The sequence below is a fragment of the Oryza glaberrima genome, chromosome 1 (assembly GCF_000147395.1).
Source record: "Oryza glaberrima chromosome 1, OglaRS2, whole genome shotgun sequence".
NCBI lineage: Eukaryota > Viridiplantae > Streptophyta > Magnoliopsida > Poales > Poaceae > Oryza > Oryza glaberrima.
In genome coordinates, this window is record NC_068326.1 from 30,612,792 (window position 1) to 30,630,020 (window position 17,229).

Here is a 17,229-nt window from a genome sequence, read left to right on the forward strand (position 1 = left end):
TGCGGCTACGTGGCCGCCGAACAGACCCAATAGTAATATGGTGTGTTTAGTTTGTGAAAAAAAGTTAGAAGTTTAAAGAAAGTTGAGAGTTTAGAAAAAAAATTGAAAGTATACGTGTGTAGGAAAATTTTTGATATGATATGATATGATGGAAAGTTAGAAATATGGGGAAAACTAAACACGGCCCTAGTATAGTTGACTTGACTGTATAAATAGATTTAACTCATTGAACATGATGAGATGAAAAATCAACATATATAGTTTCTATTGCCAGTAGAAACCACTGTTAAAATAAAGAAGTAACACTCTTAGCTCACACATCATTCCTTTCGTGGTGCTATAAGGCCATTCCGAGTGGATGTTTCATTTTGTGGTTTTCAAAAATACCAAATAAGCTAAAGATGTTTAGGTTGATAAATGAATCAAATGTCTTCCACGCACACTTTTCATTTCGTGGTTTCATATGCTACCCATAGCATTCAATTATTGAATGGTCATATGAAACTATTTGATCGTAATGGATCTTATTTCTATTTTCAAGACATATGATGAAATGATCCACTCTCAAGGGTCTTATCTATTCCATTTTGAAGGCATAGATAAGTGTGTAAACCAAATGGCATGACATGTCATAGATAAAACTCATTCCTTCTCTCTTAATAAATTTTTATGACATGTCATCAGTTTAGCCTTTGTAGTATGTCATTTAATGAGATTATAACTCTTATAAAACATATAAATTAGTTGTATGGAAATATTATTTTGCTATTTAACATGAACCAATCATATTAGATATTCAAGGTAATCTGAGCGAAAGTAAAGGCTCTAGCTAGTAGATATCTATAAATTGCTTAATTAATCAGATTAAAAGGAGAGCCACTTGTAAAAATTAAAATTCAGTATTAAAACAAAATTAGAACTTGGATTTGTAACACTCAATTTTGAAAACAATAAAACTTTTAATTACGAATAATGTTAAGGCCACTTGATTTAAAAGAAAAACATAAGAACTTTGTATGGTTCCAATCCAATAAGAATTTTTACTTAATGGTCCTTTAAATCAAATAAATTCATATGGCATACATCAAACCCATACATGTTTTGCAGAATATTTAATATGATGTTTAAACTCACGAAAAGTTTCATTTGAGTCTTTCTCTTTACTCAAAATCTTGTGTTTCTCCTGCGGTCTAACCGAACAGACATTCTTGTATTCTTATGTTTTATAATTCTCTGTTTTACGTTGATATTTTTGTCAAAATTCGGTGTTTTTCATATCCCTCTATTTAATTTTTTTCAATACAACATTTAAAGGAGCCCTAATTAGACATTTTAATAAAAAGGGACTCGGTTCCAATATTAACTAATTCCTGCATTTCTGAATATAAGCATTTCTAAGTTATTTACCCGATATATCTAGGATATGAGGAAAGATTCACTTTCGTCATCTCACTGGCCAAATTTTAAATTTTGATCGAATTGCTTGATTCATGTCCTAAGCATCTGATTAAGCATCTGATTGGTTGAAAGTGCTTAGATTTTTGTGTTATTAGAATTTGTGTCCTAGAAATACTTGTATTGTGTATAGAATTTGAATAAAAAAAATACTTGGTAGAGCTCAGTGGAATTTGGTAAGGGAGAAAGAGTAGGAGGAAGAGCAAGTGGATGGAAGAAGGCAATGGTAGTTTGGGTCAAAACTTGTTTTTTTAGTGTTTTTAAGAAGTAAGCAATGTCATATTTTGAATATATGTTAAATTGTAATAGTATTATTTCAAATAGATAAATAGTACTCTGTAATGATATTTTTTAAAATATAGTAATAGTATAGATTCAATTAACCCATAAAAGAGACTTGGTACTTTGTTGAGACTGAGCAAAAGAGTACGGCTGTGTTCGTTTTGGGTGGTTGGAAACAAAACTCCTCCGCACGAAAAATGAAGCAGTCTATTAGCACGTGATTAATTAAGTATTAGCTATTTTTTTAAAAAATAGATCATTATAATTTTTTAAAGCAACTTTTGTATATAAACTTTTTTTTAAAAAAACTATACCGTTTAGCAGTTTGAAAAGCAGATGCGCGGAATGCAAGAGAGGGGTTGGAAACTAGAAGCAACGGACACATGCTAAAGCATGCTTGCTTTTAGGCATCTAAAAGGGACCATTTCCCGGGGTAGACTCACACTATTTCCACCAGCATTGTGAAAGTGGCTAGGTTATGTAGGATATACGCAAAACTACACGCTAAAGAAGAAACATTTAACGGAATCCGGTACTACTTAGTGGAGTGCTAATCATTGTGATAGTCAACTCCTGCTTGTGCGGCTTTACTTTTGACGGCCTGAATTAGATTTCTCTGATGTCATAGATCCTCCAATTAGTCAATCAGAACCTCCAACTGTGCTTGTGCATCATGGCGCCAAAATGCGCCACACGCACCGATGTACCGCCGCGGACCAAAATGTGCACATAATTTTTTTATTTTTTATTTTTGGAATGGACGAATTAAGCGTGTGCAGGTAACTGTAGTTAGGTTTTGCATTATTTTTGGTATAAATGTAGGTGTCGAAGAAACAAACATAGTTCCATATTATCACATTCTTAATGACATTTGGGGCCAATATACGGTTAACATACTGACAATCATCAAAAATAAAAAAGTACTGGAGACTATGCCATGGACTCCTGGAGGCTGGAGAACGAAAAGTGACAAAGATTGCGTGCGTGGCATCACGGCAACTCCCTCCGTCCTCGTTTACTCGTCACTCTCGATCATCGGTGGCACTAACATCAACCACTAAGAAATTTTAGACAATTAATACATAATTAATAAAAAAATTGTATGGTTGCATACCTGGCACAACACAGATATTGCTAGTATGACATACTTTTCCAGGGGAGCAAAGAAAACCGCAAAGTCATGCCTAATTTTTAATTGCCTAGTACTTCCTCCGTTCCATTTTAAGCATAGTAATGAGTTTTCGTATCCAACGTTAATCGTACAAATTATTTATTTTTTAAAAAAAATTAAAAAATATAAGTTACGCATAAAGTACTATTCATGTTTTATCATCTAATAACAATATTAATCATAAAAAAATTGAAATAAGACGGACGATCAAAGTTAGATACGGAAACTCATGGCTGTGTTTAAAGTGGGACCGAGGGAGTATCATGTAAAGCATTCATCGGTTAAGTTTGGGAGTTCTGATCTTTTACAAATTCTAGAGTCCTACTTTCTTAATCAAACCATGCATCTCTCAAAATTCCCTACATTTATTGTTGTATTGTTGGACGTAATCTTTTCTAATCATGTAAACTCGTAAGGGCATTAAAGTAATTTCATCTCAATATCTATTCTTTTTGCTAAAACTCCTAGAAAGTCTTATATTTCTGAACGGAGAAAGAGTGTTTTAAATAAGTTTAAAATCATAATTAGAAGAAATAGTGATGCAACATGCACATTGGAAATTATGTCTATATTTAAAATATCAACTTAACATAGGTAATACTCCCTCCATCCAAAAGAGTTAGATATATTACTTTTATCACTAAGACCAAGAAGAAATTAGCTTATCTTGCCTGCAACAAAAATCTAGTAGTGTATGTATGCATACAATCAATGAGTATTAAAATGGTTCCTAGTGTTCCAATTAAGCATTTAAATTTATCTCTTCATTTAAGTCTTACATACATGGAAACTACAAATATGACTAACTTATTTGAAAAAATCAAAATATGAAATAAGTCTAATATTTTCGGATGAAGGGAATACTATACAACATTTCATTGTGTGTCTACATACGTTATAATCACCCATGCAACACTTCCATTAATGATCACCAAACTAACTACTACCTTGTCTCAGATGGTATGAGTTGGTCCCAGGGTTCACAAAACCGATGGAATTTCGCGAAAACCATTCGGATTTCATGAAACCGCTAGGTCTCGGTTATGAAAATCGGTTGGTATTAGCTGGTTTTCGTACGGTGTTGACCGAAAGTCTAGTCCGCCCTACAACCGACTCGTTCTACATCAAAGAAAAGTATTACTCTTGGGAAATAACCGCATCCCTCGTGTCTTCTATCCAAACACCTTTAAAGATGAGTTCGCCCTGTCATGCCCCTTCCCATTTCACTAATGGAACACACCTCTAAGAAAAAGCTAGTTGGATGGAGACAGTGGATCTAAAAAGTAATATTACATACTCTCTCCATCCCAAAATATAGTAACCTAAAATCAGATTGAACATATTTTATTATTATGAATCTGGACAGGAGTATTGTACTAGGATATGTCCAATCCATTCTAGGTAAGGATGTAAATGGTTCGAAAAGTTTCCGGATTTCGGACGTCTTTTCGTAAGTAGAAAATATTGGTTGGATTTTTTTCGGAAACGGAAAAAATTCAGAATTTTTTTCCTTGGAAATGGAAACAAGTACATTAAGGCTATTATCCGCCAAAAACCCAAATACGTTAGATACATTCCGGAAACGAATTTAGATTTTTTTTTTTCAAAATAAAAAATGAAGTATTTCTCATATATAGGTGATTAGTTTCAACCTTCTCTAATCTAAATGTTCAAAATTATACTATATATTGAGATGCTTAATTAAATGGGGATATTTCTTCAGTCCACTTGTTTTTCGTTTACCTAATGACTATTTTTTTTGTTTGGCTATATATGTCATTCTACTTGCAATTATAGTTATAGATGAATATAGTTTTATTCTCCAAGAAAGTGAAGTCTGTAACTAGTTATGTTATTATTAATTGATATAAATTAGAAATATTGTTTCACTGTTTTAGAAAAGATATTGAGCTATATCTCTTTGTTGATTAGAGAGGTTTCTATATTCTGATAAATATCCATCATTGTTTGTTCCGTTTTGTATTCGCTCTATTTTTCATATTTGATAATATTCGATTCCGTTTTTATGTTCGGGGTTTCCGAATTTTTTTTTAAAAAAAATAGAAACAGAAATGATAAAGGTGGTTTTCATCGATTTGTGAGCCGTTTTCATCACTAATCTCAGGTACTCGGATTTGTGTCAGATCTGACCAGTACAATGCGTATCATATCGAGCAATCTATCTGCCTCGCAGTCTATTTGGAAAGAGCGATGCTCTGGTGCTCTCTACTGGTAGTACGTATAGTAGAAATGATTTGAACCATTTGTTATTAAGGGTAAATTAGTAATTTACTAAGACGATGATTATGGGTAACTTTCTATTTATGTTTTTTTTTTCGGGCTAGATTGATCTTTGGTCATCCATTGCATTGCATCGCTCATATTCCATCAGAAATGCTAACAGAGGAGAAAAAAGGTTTAATCATTACTAAATGATGATTATACCCCTCTACATATTTTTTCTATAATAATGACCTTTCATGCTTCTACTATTGTAAATTGAGGTGATAGTATAAAATATATCTGAACCTTTCAATCAAATGAGATCAATAGTTCATATTATTTTCTACTATCAGTAAAGAATGCAGTAGTGGGACTCATTCGGAAAGGGTCTCAATAATCTTCAGAAAGGGACTCAATAATCGGCGGTGCCTCCTGCCATGCATTTGAAGTGTTCATACTTAATAGCAAGCTGTGGTGCCTTCAATAATAGGGTCCAAGTCCATCTCATCTGTTTGCTCCCAATTATAGGGTGCAGAACGAATGATCCATGCAATGATTCCTGCCGTTGTAAGTAATTTCTGAATGCCACCAATGCCCAAGCATGTGCATGAATGTTCAGTTGCACTCTCATAATTGCCGTCTTGCAGGGCAGGCACCCCGCACCCCATAGGCCTATGTGAAGACCCACTGTTAGTAGAAGTTACCGTTTCCGCTGCAAAGCGAGGCATATATCTCGATCGCCATAACTGATAATATGCAACGTAACGAGTAACGACCACCCGCAGCAGCTGCATTTTCTGCAAAAAGATTATCCAATCGTGGACCTGATGGGCATTGCTGTTCCGGCTCCCATACGCTCTACTTGTTGAGTCCAAAAACCTAAAAAAGACGCAATCCATCCGAGTTGTAACCAACACACACTTGTTTGTCGGAAATACACAAAAACAAATTGCGCACCTTTAGACTAAGAGGAATAACACGTAAGAGTGTAAGCGGGCAGGCCCGTGAGCTCACTTATAATACAAATAAGCGGGTAACTTGTTTGCACCCTTAATAACACGCACTTTAGGTTTATCCACTCCGTTGCAACGAAAAATCTTATCAAATTTTGACAATGGCAATTTTAGTATCAACAAATTTGGGTAAATTAAGATATAAATGGATAGTGTTTAGTTTTAAGATCTGATTAAAATTTGGTAAAGCTTTGAGAAAAGAAAGTTTCGAAATTACTAAAATTTAGTAGGATAAATTTGAAGTGAACATTCTTCTCTCAAAGTGATCAATCCTTTCATCCCTATCCGAGTACGTAGAATCCACTTGGGCCTTATCACCGGTGGGGCACAGGCACGTGAGGTGCCTGCACCCGAAGTAGCATCGCGTGTATTGTTTGTACAGCTGACGTGCGCTCGGTGCTCCGGTTTCAGTTTTACACAGGCGAGACCGCTAAACTTGGCAGCAAAATGCAGGCTAGATCCCCAATTTATGGCATGGCCGGGCCTTGATCGAATGTTGTTACGAGTAGTTTTCGAGCTCCCGATAAAGATTAGATAGGCGCATGTTCCATCGAGTTATGAGTTGGATCGTCCGCTTGTTCGTCGTCTCTACAGCCTACAATGAGACATCTGAACTGAAATACCGCGAATACGTGCTAGCTGGACCCTTGCAAAATCACTGGAAAACTGGCAGCTACTGGAGTAGAAGCACCGGGATCCGAAGCAGCAGTATCTTTGTTTCTTGGTTATTACCCGCCGTGTGACTTCCGTGCTCGCCGACCGTTTGTCTGTTTGATAGAGCTGTCCCCGGGCATACCTTCGAGGTGGATGTGCACCCGTCCTCGCTAATCTATATTTTTGGCACTCCAATAAAATTCCACGTAGTCAATCATTAAGGTTGGACTGAAACGTAATTGTTCAGATTAGAATTAAGTCCATATCAGTCATAACTCGCAAATAAATTTAGACACTACTAAAAAACCAATTTTCCTATAAAAAAGCTCTTTAGATTATAGAGAGACTGTAATTGATCACGTCTGTGAAAATCATCCTTCTATTTTTACGTGCGGACCCTTAAGAAGACAGCACACAAAAATCGATTTTCACAGACTGGCCTCTTAAGAGTCCGCACACAAAAATAAACATATTTTTTCAGGCAGACATCTTAACGGATCGCATGTGAAAATCGATTTTCGCATGCGGGCCTCAGGACCGCATGTGAAAATACCCTCCCTCCTCTCTAGATCTTTTCCCTCTAAACAATTCAGAATTTTCATCCTCATCCTCTCTCTCCATCTCTCACCTCCTCATCCTTATCCTCACTTTCTCTCTGTCATTCACTCTCTCGTCACTCACTTTCTCTCTACAGCGGGCAACGGTGGGAGGAGCGGGGCCCCAAGCGGACTCGACAACGGTGACGACTTGCGGCAACGGTGGCGGGCGGCGGCCGGCTTGGTAGAGGACGGCGGGCGCGGGGCGGCAAGCGAAGGGCAGCGGCAGGTTCGGCCCGTGATGGACGGCTCGGGCGGGAAATGGGTGCGGAGCGGCAGCAGGCGGCAACGCAGTGGCCGGGAGCGGCGGCGACGCCCCTTGCCTGCCCGGGATCTAGAGACGGCACCCCTCTCCTGCCCGGATCCAGCGATCGAGGCCCTCAATCTAGAGGCGGCGGCAGCGACGTGGCCAGGAATGGTGGTAGGCAGCGGTAGCGCGGCGTCCGGGAGTGGCGGCGCGGCCTTGCACTCCCCCGGCGGTGGTCGTCCCCGCGCTCCCTCCGCAGTGGCGCTCCTCCCCGTCCGGATTTGGCGACGACGACGACGAGCTGCGACGCAGCTAGAGTTTTGACTTTTTATTTTTTTCGCAATATTTACTTTTCTTTTTTGTTTTTTGTTTTCATGTGCAGGTGCACCACCCGTAGAAAAAAAATTGGATTTTTGCAGACTCTTCTGGACAGACGGGCCGGAGATCCACATGCGAAAACCACTTTTGCCCGCACGGAAAAATTGTATTTTTATAGTGACATTTGTATAGGTGCATGGAACCAGGCCGTATTTAGAAAAGAAAACACGTACGATCACTCTTCAGAGGTAATGGTGTTATTGTCTATTTATACTGGAAGTTTTTGAATTTTAACGTGCATTAATAATTTGATTTAGCCAGGAGTCGTCATTTTGGTCATATCATACAACCCTGAAGAGTTTGGATCCGTCTTCCTAGTGGGATTCAATCATAACAGTACAGAGTCCATGTTAAATAGAGTGAATGGAGTAGTTATTATTATTATAACGGTTCAAGCTTAAAAAAAGCTTACTACTCCCTTCGATCTAAAATATAAGCATTTATAGCTACGAATCTGGATAACTGCGTGTTAAAATTCATAGCAAAAAAATTGCTATATTTATGATTTACTTATTTATTTATTTATTTATGATAATATATTTTAGCTACTTTAAATTATGCATTTGTTGTATATAGTGATAAAAGGATGAACAAGACATCCAAAATAGTTGAGGGCATTATACACTTTAGCCTTACAAATCTAGTAATGTATGCCTCCAATAATCTAGAGAAACAAGCAAATAACTTATTCTACTCTAACTTATTATAATCCAACCTATAATAATCTAGCTCAATAATCTATATTACAATAATTTTAAGCTAAAACAAACAGGGCCTATATATAAATGGTATGCAACTCGCAAACCATGTATGTGGCTCGACTGATAACGCGCTCTCGGTGCGAAGTGGATGTCGTGAGTTCGAACTCCTACCCCTTAGTGTATGCGTGATTTTTATTGCCCGCAACTAGCGCGAATCTCTACAGACGTCGGACGGCAAAAAAAAATCGAGCCTTTTTACATCTAACCCATCGGATGGCAAAAAATGGAGAAAGTTTTCCAAATAAAAAAAATGTCTCATGTTCTTCAGCAAGACCGTTAAAAAAATGCAGCTTTGTTTCTTCGTGTTTCGAAGAGATAATACACGAAGAGATAATAAGGGGTAATGTAAAGAGTGCACCATTTGCTCCTCGTTGGGCAAAGGGTTCCACACTCGCCGGGAAGCGTTGCTACTGCCGGCCTTTTCGCGGGCACGTACGCCATGCAAGCAACTCACCCCACGCGCCATGTCGGCCGCTTGCTGCCGGTGCGTGTGTGCATTGGGGGAGGTTAGTTCGAGACGCTTTGGCGCTCTCCCCCTGCGGTCGTCGCTTGCGGGCGCTGCTCCCGCTAGCTAGCTGCTGAGAGCATCCGCAATGGTAAAGTAAGATGCTCTCTATAAAACATGTACATTTCAGCAGTAGACTAGATTAATAATAAACCACCTCAATAGTATATCTACGTGGGTATCTATAGCTCTCTAATGCATTGCCTCGTTTTTCTCTATAGACTATCTCCAGGTTAGTAGATAGTTTTGCTCTCTCTCTTCATTTAATCTCTTCTAAGTAGGAGAATATGCTGACATGGATCTCTTGTAGAGAGCCTATAGATAACCATTGCGGGTGCCCTGATGTGTGTGGTTCCCCGGGCTGCTACTGGTCACGTACGCCAATTCTCTCGGGCCACGATGTGCAGATCCCGATGTTATATATGTGCCAAGTGGTGCTGAATGGATCGATCCAATAGAAAAACTAGTAGCAACTCCTGTTACTGCCGGAGGAAGCAAGAACAGGAGATTCCTACCCCTTTAAAAATAAAAATCTTTGTTTGGCTAGTTCATAAAGGCTGCATCCAAGCTGCTCTCTGCTTGAAGAAGATGAACTGGCCAGGGGATGAAAATTGCAAACTGTGTGGGGAGACTGAATCTGTTAACCACTTAATCTTTCAATGCCCCCCTGCTCGTTTCCTTTGGTGTTGTGTGAGAGATGCTTAGGGCTGGGAAGTAGCTCCTTCTTCTTGTGAGGAGTTACAAAATAAGATTCTTGAGAAGGGGGTCACGATAGGAAATAAAATTTCTCTTACTATGATTGCAGCCGGAATGTGGGCGATTTGGAAAGTTAGAAACGATTGGGTGTTTAGGAATGTCTTAGTAAGTGATGTGATACAGTTACCTTACAAAATGCTTTCTTTCTTAAAACAGTGGGCTCCGTTAGTACCAGAGAAGATGAAGGCTCGGCTGGAGGAACTAAGGGGCTTGCTAGATGCCAGAATACGTCAGATTCACGAGGAAGGAGCAGCTGGGTGATGGCGCTGAAGAAGATGAAGACTGGAGGATGTGCTCTAAACCTGGATTAGCTTTCAATGTTTGAGGAAATGGTTTCCAGTGTTTAGCCTTCTGTGTGTTTGAACTTATGCTTTTTTCTGTTGCAAGCTGGTATTCCCAGCAGTTGTATCGAACCTCTTTAAGCTTTAAGTAAAGCCGGGCTCACAGCCTTTTCTCTAAAAAAAAAAAAAGAACAGGAGATTCGATCGATCGACTTTGCGATTTGCTTTGGGTATCGTCCAGAGTTCCACACTCCAGAAATTGAGGATTAAATGCGTGGTCATCTAAATGGTATTCTCGCTCATGTCATACACACGGAAACAGCCAAAAGTTACGATCGATCTGGAAATCACATAGTCATGACTGATCATAGTGAAATTACGTCTGTGATAAACTTAAGTAAATAAAATCAATTATGTCCATTTCACAAGGGGTGTTAGGAAATGGAAAAAATATAATGGAGAAATTGTATTGTCCTTGATAAGGTACAGAGAGCTAATATATTAAGTACTACCTCCGTTTCAAGTTATTAAACTTTCTAGCATTGTCCACATTCATATAGATGTTAATGAATCTAGGCACACATATATGTCTAGATTCATTAACATACATATGAATGTGGGCAATGCTAGAAAGTCTTATAATATGAAACGGAGGAAGTATAAGATTTGATACCTCTCAGCCTATCAAGTACCCAAAAGGACTAAAATCACTACTCTGTTTTGTAAAATTTGATAATTTTAACTAATGGTATCTTCCAAATTGTTTGATTATTGTGAAAAAGATTTATATATTTATATTTACCATGTAACACACTTTTAATAATTTTAAAAGTAAATTAATTGCACATTGCACTAGGGTAAATCATACCTTGTTTCACTTTGCACTAGATTTAATTAGTACATACTTTTGTTGTACACCAGGATATATATATATTGAAAGACGTTTAACTTAGGTGTTGTATCATATATTAAAGAAAAAAATGTAAAATATGATTAAAAAATATATAACCTTTTTCTTAATTAGAGCATGTTTGATGATGATTTATTCAAACTCGATGAAAGGTCTTGAAAATCCTACATATTTGATGATGTATCGTGGTGTTAAGTGAAAACTAAATCATTGAACCTGTTATAGAATGAAAGTATGTCTAAATGTGTAAAGCGAAACAAGGTGCACTTTACCTTGTGCAAAGTACAATTTTGTCTTAATTTTAACAATATGATATATGTTTAGTTAAAGTCATAAGTTTGTTTATAAAATAGGATTGTTGGTCAAACTAAAACAATACGGTTGAAATTGCCAAGTATCATGAAATGGATGAAATAAAATCATGTGGTACTAGAGGGATGTGCATGCTTGATTTGAAGACATAGGGTTATCGAAATAGGTTTCTATACTTCTACATTACTACTTTAGAAGGACTTCAATAACAGTGGTAGTGAATTTGCCATCCAACCTACTTCTATTAAAAGTTTTACAAGTTACACCCTTAACATCTTAATAGTACTCCAAATACATAGCCATATATAAAATTAATGTGATAACATATTCTATGGATAATATGTTTTTATTTATTTTTAAAAATATTGTGTTATTTTTTCTTTTATCTGTAGTAAAGAATGAGCATTTAGTTAGGGTAGCATAAATGCGCAGTAACAAAATCAATACAGTAGAGTATGTAGCTATGTGTAGCATGCATGTTTTATATCTAGTGTGATTGTCTTAATCTTATTACAGAGCCCAGTCTCACGTTTTACATCTTCTCCATCTCCACGTATTGAGTGCAACAAAAAGAGAAGTTATGCTTGCTCTAAAGTCAGCATTAAATCAGTAGCATCAATACAGAGTGGAGTAGCATCAATACAGAGTAGGGCCATCTGACAACCAGTAAATGTACTGTCCACCGGGCCAACCCCATCTTCTTGACCTCTATATAATCTCACACATTCACACATCTTTCGCTCACACAAACCAAGCTCCATACCGCCGCCTACATCACTGGTTAGTAGCCACCAAGGTCCAAGGAGTAACACGCTCCGTGAGAGACCGAAATCCAGGGAGCACAAATTGCACATTTGCACCAAGCACACTCGCTGCAGCTGCAGTGACATGCCGGAAGCACCGACCGCCAAAACAGCACCGGCCTACGGCTACGCCCCCGGGGCGCACGCCGAGGCGCTCGAGTTCATCGAGCACGTCACGGCGAACGCCGGGCAGGTGCAGCGGCGCGTGCTCGGCGAGATCCTGGCGCAGAACGCGCCGGCCGAGTACCTGCGCCGGTACGGAATCCCCGGGTCCCCCGACGTTGTCGACGCCTTCCGCCGCCTCGTCCCGCTCGTCACATACGAGGGCCTCCAGCCAGACATCCTCCGCATCGCCAACGGCGACACCTCGCCGATCTTCTCCGGGAAGCCTATCTCCGAATTCCTCACGAGGTATAGCACAATATATAACGTGACATGTTCATGCTTCCCCGTGTGTGTACGCACGCACGCTGCTGCGTGCAAAACCTAGAAAGACGTACGAGTTCATATCTGTACAGATCTTCATGCAATGGAATTTCATCATGTCCACCAGCTCGGGCACGTCGGGAGGGGAGAGGAAGCTCATGCCGACCATCGCCGACGAGATGAACAGGCGGTCGCTGCTGTACAGCCTGCTGATGCCGGTGATGAGCCAGTCGGTGTCCGGGCTCGACAAAGGCAAGGCGATGTACCTGCTCTTCGTGAAGGCGGAGTCGCGCACGCCGGGCGGGCTCGCGGCGCGGCCGGTGCTCACAAGCTACTACCGGAGCCGGCAGTTCCTCGACCGTCCGCGCGACCCCTACACATCTTACACGAGCCCCGACGAGGCCATCCTGTGCGTGGACTCCTACCAGAGCATGTACGCGCAGCTGCTCTGCGGCCTCGTCCACCGCGCCGACGTGCTGCGCGTGGGCGCCGTGTTCGCCTCCGGCTTCCTCCGCGCCATCCATTTCCTCGAGAAGCACTGGGCGCGCCTCTGCCACGACATCCGCACCGGCGAGCTCGACCCGGAGATCACCGACCGCGTGGTGCGCGACGCCGTCGGGCGGGTGCTCCGCGCCGACCCGGCGCTCGCCGACGCGATCGAGGACGAGTGCGCTAGGGCGTCGTGGGAGGGCATCATCCGGCGCCTGTGGCCACGCACCAAGTACATCGACGTGATCGTGACCGGCACCATGTCGCAGTACATCCCGACGCTCGAGTTCTACGGCGGCGGCCTGCCGCTGACGTGCACCATGTACGCCTCTTCGGAGTGCTACTTCGGCCTCAACCTGAATCCCATGTGCAAGCCCAGCGACGTCGCCTACACGCTCATCCCCACCATGTGCTACTACGAGTTCCTCCCCGTCAATTGCAACAACGCCACTGCCGAGGCGAGCCACCGCGACCTCGTCGACCTGGTCGACGTAAAGCTCGGGCACGAGTACGAGCTCGTGGTCACCACGTATTCCGGTAAATCTGCCTTACCTCTTCGACACATAACGTGGCCGCGCGCGATGGATGATATATATTCTTATATGCAGTAGTAATATATATATAATTAACAGTTTTGCGATTGTGACAGGGTTGTATCGTTATCGCGTGGGCGACGTGCTGAGGGTGGCGGGGTTCAAGAACAAGGCCCCGATGTTCAGCTTCGTGCGGCGGCAGAACGTGGCGCTGAGCGTCGACTCGGACAAGACGGACGAGACGGAGCTGCACGCGGCGGTGAGCGGCGCGGTGCAGCACCTGGCGCCGTTCGGCGCGTCGCTGGTGGAGTACACGAGCTACGCGGACGCGGCCACCATCCCGGGCCACTACGTGCTGTTCTGGGAGCTGCGCGCCGGCAGCACGGCGGTGCCGGCGTCCGTGTTCGAGGAGTGCTGCCTGTCTGTGGAGGAGGCACTGAACAGCGTCTACCGGCAGGGCCGCGCGTGCGACAGGTCCATCGGCCCGCTCGAGATACGCGTCGTGGCGGAGGGCACCTTCGACAAGCTCATGGACTACGCGATCAGCCGGGGCGCGTCCATCAACCAGTACAAGGCGCCGCGGTGCGTGCGCCCTGGCCCGGTCGTCGAGCTGCTCGACGCGAGGGTGCAGGGCAAGTACTTCAGTCCCAAGTGCCCCAAGTGGAGCCCCGGGAACAAGCAATGGAACAAAAGCAAGGATCTGGTCGGCAAGGGAGACGCCTAATATTGAAGCTAGCTGATCATGGAGAGGGTGATGATCTGATCGAGTATTTGTGTGAGCTGGTAATTAATTAACGGTACATGCATATGGTCATTGGTCGATATGTTTCTTTAGGGATATGATAATTCATGTTTGAATTATCTCTGATGCTGCGAGAGGATCGAATAGTTATGAGATGACGACTTAGCCTATATGATCATTTGCTTTACTCTTTCTCTGCTGTAACGCAGTATATGTTACTTCCTCCGTCTCAAAATATAAGCATTTTAGCACAGTGATAAATCAAACATTTTTAAATTTGACCATTAATAGCAAGAAAAATAAAAAATCAATCATGTAAAATTGATGTTCCTAGATTTATCATTAAAAACACTATCATAATATGCAACTTTTTTATTTAAAACATTTTATTTTTATATATATTGTTGGTCAAAGTAACATCTTGGATATCGTGTCAGGGTCTAAAATGGTTATATTTTAGGATGAAAGGAGTAATTAGTAGCTGTATTGAATAGACTTTTCTACTCAAAGATATGTCTCTCAAATTTATGCACATCGCACAGTGTGCATGCAGTGCCGAGAATTTATTACTTGTCAAAATTGTTTGACTACTACTACTGATGATAAATAACTTGTCAAAATGATAAACTACATCAAATACTACTATACTAGTATATTATAATCTTCCTTTATACTAGTATATGTTATCTCATGATGGTTGACATCAACTTTTTCAGTTGCTCATGCACATGAATTGAACTCTGTTGTACGCACTAGCTAGCACTACCATATTGTTTGTTTCCGGGGAACATGGCTATCGAAATGGCATGGGTTAGTACACCGGTGAGTTTCCTATTTTAATCAGACTCATATTGTAGGCTTAGTTTTTACGCACTTTTGAGTCAACAGTCCATCTTTTGAGAGTGGCAATGTGGCATGACAAGTTTGAGTAATTGAGTTAGAAATATATTGAGATTCGTGCAGAGCTGTACAAACAAGCAAAATATAGTTCGTTTCCTGTTATCCCCATGGTTATTTTTTTTAGTTTTATTCTAGCAATAAAATAATTTCTTTAGAAAATATAAACAATGGTGCAGATTACGGCTCCCATCGTTTGACTTATTCACGGAATAAGCCAAACGGCATATTTGCAAATGAAAAATAATTTGTGAATAAAACTTTATATACGTGTTCCTAGTGATCTAAAAGCAAAGGCTGAAAAACAAACCTAGATGAAAAAACCCCAAAATCAACTCCAAACTTAAGGTTAAAAATTCAAAATTTGGTTGATAAGTATAAGCATAAGTGAAAAGATGAGGCTGCACATATAAACGTCTCTAACAAAACATAATGTATAATATGGACAGCAAATTATTACCTTTCATTTATTTACTTATATATATATATAAATTTATTTACATATTGAGTTTAGAATATATCTTAAGTTTTAAAACTTAAGATATTACTCCAATGCCTCCATTCCAAAATATAAGAATTTCTAGATTGTTTAGCACATATTAGGATTAAGAGAAAAGATTCTCTTTTAGTCACTGTATTCGTCAAATTTTGAATTTTGAATTGCTTAGGTTTTCCTTCCAAGTAATTAATTTATTGGCTGGAAATGCATGAATGTTCGTGTATTTAAATTATTGTTGTATAAGAAATGCTTATATCACGGGACAAAAAATTGGAATCATATATTTTTATTATATTTTAAAACAAATAGAGTAAAAGCAATATTGTAGACTATAACGTTGCCTAGATACCACGGATAGGCAGTTGGTGCATTTAGCTAGGTCAATGGAATGGTGCCTCTAAGGCCTTCTTTCCTTCAACTTCAAACTTTAATTTCCTCGTTTTTTCTTAGCACGTTTCTTAAACTGTTAAATAAATAATGCGTTTTGTGAAAAAAAAACTATATAGAAGTTGTTTAAAAAATTCACATAAATCCATTTTTCAAGATTATAATTATTAATACTTAATTATTCTTGTGCTAATAAGCTGTGATTCATTGGTATCCCAGTTCTCTGTGATTCAGTGATTTGGTAATAACTTGGCAGAACAAAATAACATGTTAATTAACTCTTCCCCTAAGCATGGAATAATAATATATTAATTGTGTGATATATTGTGCCATTGATAATTTGTTAACAGCACGAACATACATATATGTTATAAATATATAGTCGCCAAATAATTATTGCGCACACAACAAAAATGTGTACAGGAAGAAAGGCCAATTATATACATTTTACTACTTCACTATTTTATGAGTTTTTGTTTCGCGAACGCGCAAAAGGATTCCACATCAATATATTAGAAGAAAAGAGTTTTTGTTACACAACACAATTAGCCAAACCGGTTTATGCCAAGGGAAAGGAGAAAAAACAAAACATAAACTGAAGCTTAGGAAAAACTACCGCGGCTAAACGCAACTCCTAACAGTGGAAAGGGGTAGAGCCACGCTACATTTCCAATAAATCCCTAAAAGACGGACTATTTTATGAGCTGTAGTGGCTTATAATAAAGGAAGCTAGTCCAAGCCAATTATAACTTACTAACAATTAATTTCGAAACAAAATACTCCATCCATTTCAATTTAGTTGTCGTTTTAGCAAATCTTACGCTAACAAGGAGGTGCGGCAAATTATATTACAACCCTTATTAATTATATCCTAATCATCTTTCTCGAAGTAAGCATTAAAATTTCTTG

General features: G+C 39.9%; 1 protein-coding gene across 1 annotated transcript; it reads left to right on the forward strand.

Annotated features, from left to right (window-relative positions):
* Nucleotides 1–12,293: 12,293 nt before the first annotated feature.
* Nucleotides 12,294–14,729, forward strand: LOC127763544 (probable indole-3-acetic acid-amido synthetase GH3.1). Its single transcript, XM_052288285.1, has 3 exons — nucleotides 12,294–12,758; nucleotides 12,901–13,799; nucleotides 13,912–14,729. The coding sequence occupies exons 1-3, from the start codon at nucleotides 12,433–12,435 to the stop codon at nucleotides 14,517–14,519; spliced, it is 1,833 nt and encodes a 610-aa protein (XP_052144245.1). The 5' UTR covers nucleotides 12,294–12,432; the 3' UTR covers nucleotides 14,520–14,729.
* Nucleotides 14,730–17,229: the final 2,500 nt, after the last annotated feature.